General features: G+C 51.6%; 1 protein-coding gene across 2 annotated transcripts; it reads right to left on the bottom strand.

Moving 5' to 3' along the window:
• Positions 1-5005: 5005 nt before the first annotated feature.
• Cdca4 (cell division cycle associated 4) lies at positions 5006-11935 on the bottom strand. 2 transcript variants are annotated; one of them, XM_003463115.5, is made up of 2 exons: positions 11799-11935; positions 5006-7139 (listed from the first exon to the last, which is right to left on the bottom strand). In XM_003463115.5, exon 2 carries the CDS (start codon positions 7132-7134, stop codon positions 6409-6411), a length of 726 nt encoding a protein of 241 aa, XP_003463163.1. In that variant the 5' UTR covers positions 7135-7139; positions 11799-11935; the 3' UTR covers positions 5006-6408. The 2 variants fall into 2 exon arrangements, with proteins under 2 accessions (XP_003463163.1, XP_013000434.1); XM_013144980.3 differs by lacking the exon at positions 11799-11935 and adding an exon at positions 11630-11766.
• Between the last annotated feature and the right edge of the window lie 291 nt (positions 11936-12226).

The raw sequence follows: 12226 nt of genomic DNA, 5'->3' as shown, positions 1-12226 counted from the left end.
GACCTGGATAACAGCACCACTGGTCAGGCACAGTGATGTTTAGCTGTCCCTTGTCACAAAGAGAGAAGGGAGTAGCTGTCACACCCCGCTGGCCCTTGGCCACCCACCCCGAGGGCTGTATGGCTAGCTCTGCATGGGATATGGTTTGAAACTTACAAGAAAGCAGTAACTCAGATCTGTGTGTGCACAGCGGATGTTTAGGAAAATTGACTTTTCTTTTTTCAACCAGAAGATACGTGTGGAACAGCATGAGGGGAAAAAAAAAAGATGCAACAGGAATGGTGGCGCATGCCTATAATCCTCAGCACTCTGGAAGGCTGAGGCAGGAGGATGGCAAGTTTGAGTCCAGCCTGGGCAATTCTGTAAATCCTGTCTAAAAAAGGGTGGGAGATATAGCTTCATGCAGAGGCTCTGGGTTCAATCTCCAGGACCACCAAAGCAAAGGAAGGAAGACAGAGGGGTGGGGGAGAGGGTCAGCTGTGTACAAGATGGGGTGGGGGTGAATATGTGGAGTCATGGGGTATCTGCTAAGGAGGGGTCATTACTGGAGTACATAACAAGGAAATAATCAAAAAACAAAAGACTTGAGTAGTTACTTTCAAAAATCATGCAAACAGCTTGAGAAAGAGGCTCCATATCCTGATCACAGGGAACAGCAATTAAAAGCACCACGAGCTATCACCACACATTAGGACGGCTAATGGCTGATACCTGCCAAGGAGGAGCCTGCCGCACAGACACAGGACTACAGTAGGGCGGCCCCACCCGCACCCGCGCCCACGCCTGCCTTTGTGCGTTGACCGAACTTTCACTGCAGCCAAGGCCTGGAATTGGCAGGTCCCCATCCCAGCAGCACAGTGGAGGAGGATCGAGGTGCAGACACACAGCATCCCACCCAGCCAGGAAGGACTGAAGCCATCACAGACATGGGTGAGCTGGGGGTCACCTGCTGAGTGAGTTAGCCCAGTAGAAAGAGACACATTTTGTTCTGTTTCTACAGAGAATCTGGACATTGGAACTTGGATGCCAAGAGAAGGAATTTCCTGGGAATGGAGAGTTAGTCCAAAGGCACAGAGCCTCCAATGAGAGGCACAAGTTCAAGAGACCTGCAGGTCACCTGTGAGGGTATTGAGAGTGGTTAATGACCGGCGCAGCTCCCCAATGAGACAGGAGACGCTCTTGTGGGCGACAGTTAACTGCTGCTTTATTCACGCGGGCTCTGGTTTATATATTTGGCCATGACCAATCACAGGCTGCCACGAGGAAGCAGGGAGGGAATGGGACGCAGGCTCTGGCTACTATATCCAGCTGTGGCCAATCAGGAGTTGCCACAGAGTATGGAGTGAGCACGAAGTGCGCATGGGTTGGCTAATTTAAAGAGGGACGCAGCGCATTGCGGAAGCTGGCGTGGTCCTTAGTCCCGGGTGGGGTATGGTATGTTGAGCGCCTGCGCCCAACAGGTTAATACAGTAAACTCCTGAAAATCTCTAAGAGTAGATTTTAAGTGTGCTTACTACAAAAAAGGATTACTGTCATGAATTTGTAAGTCACCTCATTTTAGTGTCCCCCAAAATATACACATATTTGAAAACATCACTTACATCATATATATATAGAGAGAGCTTAAAGGATTCCTTTAAAAGACTTACAATGGCTGGGCATGATGGCATATAGCACTCGAGAGGCTGACGCAAGAGAAGTAATGTGCATTTGAGGCCAGCCTGGGCTAGCTACACAGTAAGACCCTGTCTCAAAAAAACAAAAATAAAGAAAAGACCTGGAATAAACAGCGGTCACATGGGTGACTGGGCATGGCACAAGTGATGGGTGACAAGGCTGCGCTTGCGCCTGGCAGATGCTGTACCCGTTGTGCTTGCATGTGCTTGCATGTTCTGGTTAACTGCCAGCAGGACAGACTGACCATCCCGACAGGTGCAGACATCACTGTCTCCATGGAGAACCTCTGCTCCAAGGAGCACTACAGGGCACTAAGGACTCGTCATTAACATTGCAACCATAATGTCCACTGGCCATCACCTGACCTCCAGCTGCACATACACTCATGTGCACACATCTGCTGCTCCACCCTGGACAGCCAGTCTCCTCACCCAGAGCCCTGGCCTCCCAGCTTTAAATGTATCAGAAAACCTGCAGCAGCCTCCATGAAAATGAGCCATTTCTGACAATCCTGTCAGCCAACGTGTAAGGAACCCTGGCAGGCCCTAAGGTGCCAGAGGTCCCTCTGTGGCAGTGGGAGGTGCAGAGCAGGGGGCGGAAAGCTGTCTTGCCCCTGACCCTCCAGTTCACTGAGCCTCCCCTCCTGGTAGCTCCACCCACCATGGCCACCATACCACCACCCAAGCGCTCCCTGCAGGGGCACTGGAGGGTCTCCAAGGACCAGTGCAGGGGTGGCTTACACATTGGGCTCAGTAAAAAGATGCAGTGCAGCCCAGAGCACACCACAGCTAGGATGGCTAAGACTGAACTCTGGGGCCTGGGGTGCAGTGAACCCCATTCGTGATCTGTGCTAAGGGCAATGTCCCTACACTCAATAGCTACAGACCTCGGTCAGCACAGGGCATCAAACCATGAGGGTTCTTCCTGAGCCCTCATGTTCCCCAAGTTGGACCAAGAAGGCCAGGCCTGGCTGCTTAGCCCATCTCTGGTCAGCTGGCTCTGTGGACTCAGGCCAGTGTGCAGGGTGCAATATATGGACACGGGGTGCACAACTTATCGGGCAGGGCATAATGGCCAGGCTGGGCCAAGGACTGGTGCTTGCAGGGAGCCCCAAGCTGCCCTGGCAGTAGTGAGTCCTGGTCTCATGAGGGCAGCCACATCTCCAGACAGTGGCACAGCAAAGTTACCACCATAACCCCACATACCCACACAGCACCACTCCCTGCTGCTTCTGTCTCCACCGGAAACCCACAGCAGGCGCCAAGGACACAGCACACAGGTGTGAAGCACAATAAGGACGGTCCTTCCTGTGAGTGACCCCACCACAGTGCCGCAAAGGCCAGGCCAGCTCACAGCAGATCCTGAAAAGGATACCACACACAATGCAGGTGGAAACTAGGAAGGACAGAGGTGATGGGGAAAGGGTTCCCTCGTCTCTATGCACACCAAGAATGCTCACAGTCTGTAGGTCCCTAGATGGGACCAGGAGATGGGCCACATGTGTGTCCAGCCAGGACCCAGAGGCAGGGTTTGGGTGCTGGCCACCAGCCTACCCAACTCTCTCACGACAGTGCTTCATGGGGCCATACCCTCAGGCTGCCAGCGCTACCCCACCTCAAACTGCACACCGAGCCTGCCCTTGGGGACTGCATGGCGTGCTGACACCCACCCAGAGTGAAGGGCTAGGGCAGCAAGAGCTGAGCAGGAGCGCCCCGAGGAACAGTTAGCCCTGAAACTAGTTCCAGACCTACAGAAACCTCGCTTCCCTGTGGATCCTGTCACCTCCTTTGTGGCACTTCTTAAATGAGGTGTGCATGACTTCCTAACTTTTAAAACTCCAAACACACTTCCATGGCTAGCAAGGCTCCACGCAAAAACATCCTGGGAGTCCTCCTTGGTCACAGTCCCCGCTAGATACTTGTCACATGGTTAAGTAACAACTTAAATAAAATGCCCTACTATCTTACAGACAAAAGTATGAAACACTTGGGATATCTGTTTTCCACCAAAGTTAATCTGTACCTACATTTAAACATTACAGCTGGGCATAGTGGTACATGCCTATAATCCCAGCACTTGAGAGGCTGAAGCAGGAGAATCTCTATAAATTCAAGACCAGTCTGGGCCAGATAATGAATTCAAGACCAGCCTGAACTATATAACAAGACCCTGCCTCCAAAAAAACAAAAAAACAAAAAACAAAAAAAAAAAAAAAAAAAAAAAAAAAAGAAAGAAAAAAGAAAAAGAAAAATCCATACATTTATGATTAAACATGACAAGAAATTTATGGAAAAATGGCCCAACCACCATGCTCATGGAGGAAACTAGCACTTTCCCTGCCAGGTTGGTGGCACACACCTATAACCCCAGCACTCAGGAAACTGAGGAGCGAGGGTCACTGTGAGTTGGAGGCCAGCCTGGGCTACACGGTGAGACTGTCTCAAAAAAAAAGAGAGAGAGAGAAACAAAGAGAAAAGAAAAAACAAAGAAGCACCTTCCAACGAACAGTAAGCAAAAATGAGCCCAGGAAATAAGGTTCAACCTTCAACCCCCCCAAGGCCCACTTCCAAGTGCTCGTAGTTCCTCAGCACACGCACCGCAGCACACGCACCGCAGCACACGCACCGCAGCACACGCACAGCAACACACGCACAGCAGCACACGCACAGCAGCACACGCACAGCAACACACGCACAGCAGCACACGCACCGCAGCACAGCAGCACAGCAGCACAGCGCGGTCGCCACTGGAGGAAGCCTCGCAGAGCAGATCACTCGCAGTCCTTCAAAAGGGCAAGTCTATCAGGCCTACTCTGCCTAACAAGCATCCCGCAGCCCTCAGGCACCAGGTCTCCTCCAATACCTTACACTTGTCAAGGCTGCCAAAAGACACCATAGCTGGTACTGAAACAGAACAAATGATATTTGAAGAGACAATTGTAAAGAAAGTAACTGCTATAGGTTTATCATACAAATGCACACCCTTTAAACTGGTTTCCACAGGAACACTTCCCAGAGTAGCAAGAGGCTGTGCACCTGGGACCAGGCCAGACCAGTGTTCACCTGCAGCCTCATGCCGCGGTGCTGCTGAGCCCTGGCAAATCTACACGCTGCCCAACCTTGAGCAGAGGCCCCTGCAACTGGGTGAGGTGCCGAGCAAAGTAAAGGGGAGTTTCACCTCGGAATTGTGAGGTCAGGAAAATAAGAGATCCATTCCCTGCCTATTTAATGGATCTAAGAGGAACTCATCCCGTCTCTCCAAAGCAGTTAACTCTAAAGACAGTCTGAAATACTGAAGGATCATGACACAGCAGGTGAGTCACAGCATATTTCCATTTTGTTTGTTGGACATTTTTAATAAAGTGAGGTTTACATCACTGACAATAAAGAATGGCCATATGCACAAAAGAAAACAACAAATAGTGTAGGCCCAAAGGAGGGGAAATCAGAAAATAGCGTAAGACAAACAAGAAACACAAGTGGGTCCAGGTCTAGAGGAATCAGACTTGGGCGCCTCCCCAGGCGCTGGAGGGCAGGGCCAACCCAGCTTAGCTCAGGCAGCACCTAACTGTCCCTCAAGACTGAGTGGTCAGAGACTTTTTTCACCCCAGACATCAGTGTAACTTAAAATGTCATTCCAGAACCATTTAACAGAACAAGTGGGCATCTTCCAACCCAACAGGCACACACCAGTTCCATACGCAGTACCTGGCACCTGACATCAGCGGTGTACACTTCAAGGAGCAGGCGGACCCAGGCTAGAGCGCAAGAAGGTGGACACAAGGAGTCCTCCCTGCACATGACCTAATGGAAGGCACCCGAGACCTGTGGTCTCTGGAGAGCAGCTGGTGTCTGTGACTCCCACACAAATACAGGAGCTTGGATTCCAGGGGATTTTCGCATAAACAAGCATAAGTAAAACCCTCCTGACACTGAGGTCTAGGCAACTGTGGCTCTGGAGAGATCTAGTAATAATTACATTGCAGCTGTGTGTGGTCCCCGGTGCCACTGTGCTGTGCCACAATTTGGCTCCCCTGCAACAGCACAGACCAATGTAGAGGGTCGCACGTAAAGCCAAGCAGAAGACCATAACAGGTGTGTGTTCCCTTGGAGTATGGAGGAACATTTAGGAAAAACCCCCCATTCAAACCTTAAAAAAAACAAAACATACCAACTGCAACTGTTTGGGTTATAAAAGTTTCCAAAGTAGCAGCAAAAGATGTTTTATAGAAAAAATATACTTTTAAGAAAATAGTGAAAAAACCTAAAAGGGTAAAATATAAAAGTTTAAAAAATACATCTTAAGACAAAATAGTGTCCAAAACATATAAAACTTAATTTAAAAAAGTTCACCTATCTAAATTTAAACCAGGTCAGATGCAGCTTGGGCCCTTACATCTACCCTGATACCAAAAGGGACAGACCCAGGGCTGTGAGCTGTTGCCTGGGGCAGGGCTGAAACTTCAGAGCACTCCCACTTCCTCCAGCAAGACTCTGTCCTGCCCTCCTTGGAAAGGGTGGACAAGCCTGAGGAGCTGCAACCTTTGCAGAAGGCCATCTGTCCAGGGACATTCTCAGACCCCATGGACAGCTGGGCTGGGCTGGGCAGGCCACGGGCTGCAGGCTGTAAGAACCCCTTATACAGAACAGGTCGCCTCAGTCTCTGGGGTGCAAGACACTGAGAAGCTCTCTGGGGCTCCAGCCTTGTCCCAGGCCCATCAAGGGCCTCCTCTCAGGTCTCCACCAAGATCTCCACCACATGGTCCAGTTCACCCAGGTCGGACTTGCAGCTGGAGCCAGGCGAGGGGGCAGCTGCAGCAAAGCTGTCTAGTCCATCACAGAGGCCTGGCTTGGAACTGCTCATCATTCCCGTCAGCATGGTGTCCAGGTCATAGTAGGAACTGTCCATGTCTGAGAACAAGTCCTCCATGGAGCTGGGGTTTTTATGCTCCAGGGTCTCAAATATCTGATCCAGAGACTTCTGAAAGCTCCCCCTGTTTTCTCGAGGACTGTCCATTTCCCAAAGGCTACTCTGAGGACTCCTGGGCACCTCTGCGGAGTCAACTGTGTAAAGCTCGGGAAGTGGACCTTGTATGGCGCCATCTCCCAGGTCGGGAACAGGGCACCCAGCCTCTGGTCCCCTCACTGTACGACACAGGATCTCTGTGGATACCAGGCGGTCGAGTGGTGCCCGCCCAGTGCTCTGGGGTGCTGTCCCACGCCCCACACCATCCCGGGTCATCTCCTCCTGGATTTGCCGGACAGTGTTAGCAATGAGGACCGAACGGCAGAGGTTGGGCTCCACCAGCATGTGGCAGAGCTGGAGCTTGACTAGGGACATGTCCAGGAGCGACTGCCGCTGCAGGCTGTAGGAAGGGATGGAGCTGAAGCCAGCCAGTGCACCCTCCTCGACTTCTTCCTGGTCAACACATTTCCTCTTCAGTCCTCGGGCAAACATTGTGCCTGTGAAAACCAAGGAGGATCCATGTAGCACATCTCCGCACCACCCACAGACAGCAACCCAGGACAGCCACCAGCCCTCAGAGAAAGCGAAGCGACACCAGTGCTCACGATCATGATCCTGAGGCAGTCCTGCCCCTGCATGTCATAGATGACAAAGTTCTAAGTTTAGCACAACTTCTTCCATCAACAGATAAATGGACAGAAGCAGGAGAAATATATTTAAAGAGCTACATTTAAATTCCACCCCAACAATCTCAACTTTGGGTCTAGGACAGAGGAGGGACCTCAAAGTGGAGCATCAAACACATTGCTGGGGAAGGGATAGTGCTGAGGATCTGCAGGACCACACCCCAGCCAGCAGCAGAGCTATCCCTATACTGGGGCCCTTCCCTCTTAGCTGCTTACTAATGAAAGCCTGCTGCTGATGGCAGGCAGCCCGTTGAAAAGCTGCCTCCCCTAAATGTGCCTGGAGCGAATGCAGCTGCGCCTCCTCACCAGCGGCTCCACAAAGGGACAAGGGCCCACCCAGCAAGTCCATGCTCACGGGGTCCGCACTCCCCACACACCTTCCGCCTGACATCTCCCCAGGCCCAACGCAGCAGCAGGAAGCACCAGCCTTTGCTGGGGCACAGCCTGTGCCTCAGAGCTGCAAAGCTGACTAGGACCAGGGTCTGGCAGGTTCTGACACCCAGCATGAACACCAGCAAGCACTGCTTCCAGAACACAAAGCTAAGTGAGGATATACTAAAGTCCTCTCTTCTCATGTTGGTAATGTAGCCAAACACGGTAATTTCAAATAATTCATCTGAAGCTAATAAACAAATTAATTCACTAAACAAATATTCTTTTAAATGTGCAAACTTCAGGTTTCTTTTTAGAAAGTTCAATCCAAAGGCTCCCTGTACCAGGTACTTCTGGGGAGCTGTTGTTGTATAGGGCATATACTATCCCTGCACAAAAGCCAAGATGGAGCTTGGGACACTGCAGACTGAGAACTGGCACCAACTCATGTCCCCAGGACCCTGTGGGCTCACCTGACCTACCCTGGAACAGGAAACAAAGGTCTACCTTTCTTCTAATTTCCCATCAGTGTGGCAGATCTCACCTCCTGTGCATGCAACACTCTGACACTTTAATGAAGTAACCTCTTGGGCATTTATCCCACCGAAATGTGAAAACATGTACAAGAATGTCCCCCCACACTCCACCTGCAAGGCCCTGAACTGTAAACAGTCCCATCCTGCTGGGGAAGGAAAAGCAGTCTCCAGAGCCACATGCCATGCAATGCTGCTCACAGGGCAGTTCTGTGGTGGCCAGGTGAGGACGAGGGGCAGGTGCTGGACCTCACCTAATCCCACACTGACCCCTGTACCAACTGCATCTGTGGACACCAGACTGCCATGCCTTACAGGGATGACACCCAAGGCCTCTGACATTTCTCCACCAGCTGAGCACGGGGCTTTATTTCAAAATAAAAGTTAAAAGACAGATTCAGTCAAAGTTTATTTCCCCTGCAAGTCTAATATCCTAGAATGGCGAGTGAGAGTTACTGTCCATTATAGCCCTACTTGAGACACACCAGCTAAAATATCACATTTTTTATTTTCGTATTGTATTATCTTTTTGATACCGGGAATTGAACTCAGGACCTTGCGCTCACCAGGCAGGCGCTTACGCCACTAAACCAAATCCCTGGCCTATCACCTATTTTAAAATGGAAGGAGTTTATCACAAAAGTACATAAAAAGTATTTTGATCGCTTCTAGTAATATAGTACTCAAGCTTTTTGTCTTGGTCCAAATTGAACTTCTACAGAGGTTTTAAAAAAAATCATTCGCTTGGCTGGGCATGGTGGCACACACCTGTAATCCCAGCTCCCAAGAGGCAGTGGCAGAAGAATTGCTGAGAGTTAGAAGCCAGTGTGGGCTACACAGTGAACCCAAGGCCAGCCTGCACTACGCAGCAAGATCCTGTCTCAAAAAGAAACAAAATCATGTCGCCGGTGAAAATTTCTCAGTTTACTGAGAATTAATATAAGAAGTCTAACTACAGAAAGACACTAGACACTACAGAAAGAACTAAGCCCCAAAAGTTCCTCTGTGGCAAGTTCTTCCACCTTTGGTTATCTCTTTTAAACCATATCCGAAATTTCAAAGCACTTGCCTGGTACAAGGTACTGAGTTTGATTCCCAGTACAAAAAACAAACAAAAAAAAGCTGACTACAAAATTTCAACTACGCAAGATTTAATGTAGCACTCACTACATTCACTCAAATGGGATGAATTAAGCCCTATATTACAGCTAGAATCCTTGGCTGCCCTCCGTGACTCTGGAAATCTGATGATGACCCCTCACTGGGTGGGCTAGTCCATGGGAGACCAGTATGACTGACCAGGGACTGGCACGTCACACTTGAAGAGAGCTCAAGAAATTACACTGAGCATAATGCCTTTGGTGCCCCTACGTCCCGTTCCCAGAAGGCCACCAGCGCATGCCAGTGACAGGCAGAAGGCCACCGGCGTGCACCGATGAGAGAGGGAAGGCCACCGGCACACACCAGTGTCAGGTGGTGACCCTGGAATGCCGTTAGCTGCAAGCCTTAGGAGCATGGTCCGGGGATCTGAAGAGGCTCAGCCTCAGCAGCCTTGCCCTGTAGGCAGCACTGGGATTCTATCACTGCAGAGACAGCAAGCTCAGAAACACCTCATCAGTGTCTGCCCAACAGTTTGAACATACACACGGACAGGGACATGGAACCCTGACCCAGGACAGGTAGGGAACTAGAACCCGTTTAGGCTGGCCCAGCCTGAGCTGGACAAGCCTGGGACCATTCACATTCTTGTTAGGAGGCTGCTGAGCCCTTTGTTTTGGGGTGACAAAAGGCAGAATGCCTTTGTGGCTGCAGTCTGGCTTCCTGTTGTTTTTTTCCCACCCACAGGCAGGTCTTTCCCATGAAGTTGAGTACCTAAAACCCACCAACTGGTGTCCAAGGGACAGCCAAGTTAGCAGGCAACCCACAGTCCTGCAACACTGGCTGGAAGAGGGGTGTCAGGTAGGTAGAGAGACTCTAACATGGCAAGGGATGGGAGAGGCCTGGGGTAAGCAAGGCCTGCAGGGTGCAAACTGTGGTTTGACAGAGACTGCACACAACAGGCACTCCACGATGAAGGCATTTCTATCTGACAGCAAGCGGTTCATTCACACATCTCAGTGGCCAGAGGAACATGCAGGTCTCCACGCTCTGATCAAAAGGTCTGCAGCTCAACAAGTTCAGGAGACACTGCCACAAAAGAAATTAGAAGCCACATACCTAAACTTCTGAAATGATAGCAACTGAAGCAAACAATTTAGTGCTTATATTGTTTGAGTAACTTTACATGCCTATATATGATAGTCTGAGCAGCTATTTTTTTTTTCTTTTTTCTTTTGAGACAGGGTCTCATACTGTTCGGGCTAGCCTTGAGCTCACTTTGTGGCCCAGGCTGGTCTTGAACTCTCAATGATCCTCCTGCCTCTGCCTCCTGAGTGCTGGGATTACAGGTGTGCACCACCTCATCTGGCCGAGCAACTAAAGAGGCTAACAGTATGCAATACAGTAACCATTGTTGATTTCCTACCGTCTTGTTCTTTAAATCCAAGATCTTCTCATTGTTCTGTTTTGTTTCGTTTCATTCTTTTGTTTTATTCTCTTAAAAAAAAAAATCCAGGGCTGGGAGGGATAGTTTTGTCTCTGACCTGTCACCATCATAGCAGGTAGCCATTGCTGGACACTCTCATGGGTGCTAGGATTTTAAGTGAATCAATATTAACCATTTGTGTTCCCATCACATGGTGAAGTTACTCTGAAATACTCATCCAAGGGAATCCCTAAGCCTATAGGGACTTGAGAATCCATCACTCCACCACCCTTTGCTTAAAATCTTCCATAGTCCCTTATCAAAAGGTTGACTCCAGCTACTTCTGACCTTCTTAAGGATCGTTTGCCAGCAGCAACTTGAGGGAAACTTCTGGCCCCTTTCCAAGACAGCACCGAGAAAGGCCAGTTGACTCTACCCGAATTTCGCTCTAACTTAAAACAAAATGACCTTTCACAAATAAGGACGGACCTCAGCTGTAAACCCAGCCCGGAGGGAGGGGAGGGCAGTTCTCCCTCCAGCTGATCTGCAAGAACTGTTACCTCAACTCTGCGCTCTAGAACGCCAGACACAAAGGCCCCGGGAGGGAAATACTGGCGCTGTCTGGACCAAGGCATCGCCACGCGTGCTCTGGCAGCCTTTTCCTGGGGACCCATGTTGGGGGAGAGGAGCTCTGGAGAACCCCACCAGGATGCACCAGTAGGGGGACCCAGGTTCCCGTCCCTGCGGCCGGAGAGAGCTCCAACAGGCCAGGAAGGAGTTTAGGACAGAAGGTGGACCACCAAGCGTGCTTGGCGCGCCTCTGCAAGGAAGTGAGGCCAGGAAACAAAGGACAGAACCCGAGCCGCACTCACCAGGCTGGCGGCGCGCTCAGACGTCGGGGGTCAGCGCCGGACAGACAGGCAGAGGACCGACAAAAAGGCGTCGGTCCAGCCCGCCCGCCCGCTGCGGAAGCCGCCCCCGCAGTCCCGTCATGGGGAGCCCTGCTGCCCCCACCGGTCCCCGCCCCGCGCTGCTGCTCACCTGCGCCGCGAGGCCGTCCCACCGCGCCGCTCAGCGCCCGCGAGCCGGTGGGCACCTACAAAGAGCCGCCTCGGCGCAGCCACCCGGCTGCCGATTGGCCGAACGCGGGGCGGGGCTCGGTTCAAACCCGACGGGGAGGGGCCTCGGCCACCAGCGTTCCCGCGCGTCGGCGCGGGCCGTTGGCCTCCAGCACTTCCACATCTCTCTGCGCGGGGCCCCGCCCCGCCCAGCCCCGCCCCGTTGGCTCCCAGGTTGCTTTGCGCCGCCCCGCCCAGCACTGCCGCCTCCCAGGTATCTTTGCGCCCGGCCTCGCCCCACCCTTCCCAGATCTCCGTAGCGCGCGTTTGGGTTCCCAACTCCCAGGTCTCTTCGCGCCGGGTCCCTCCTCGCGCCAGGCCCCTCCTCGCGGCTCATTGGCCTGTCCCGCC

This window comes from Cavia porcellus, unplaced genomic scaffold (assembly GCF_034190915.1).
Source record: "Cavia porcellus strain 051 isolate PalLab524CR breed Dunkin Hartley unplaced genomic scaffold, mCavPor4.1 scaffold_31, whole genome shotgun sequence".
Classification (NCBI taxonomy): domain Eukaryota; kingdom Metazoa; phylum Chordata; class Mammalia; order Rodentia; family Caviidae; genus Cavia; species Cavia porcellus.
The sequence above is the reverse complement of the archived record's forward strand: the minus strand, read 5'-3'. Positions and strand labels throughout refer to the sequence as shown.

Coding starts and splice junctions, on each gene's coding strand:
- Cdca4 (XM_003463115.5), bottom strand. CDS start 7,134: ATGTTTGCCCGAGGACTGAAGAGGAAATGTGTTGACCAGGAAGAAGTC.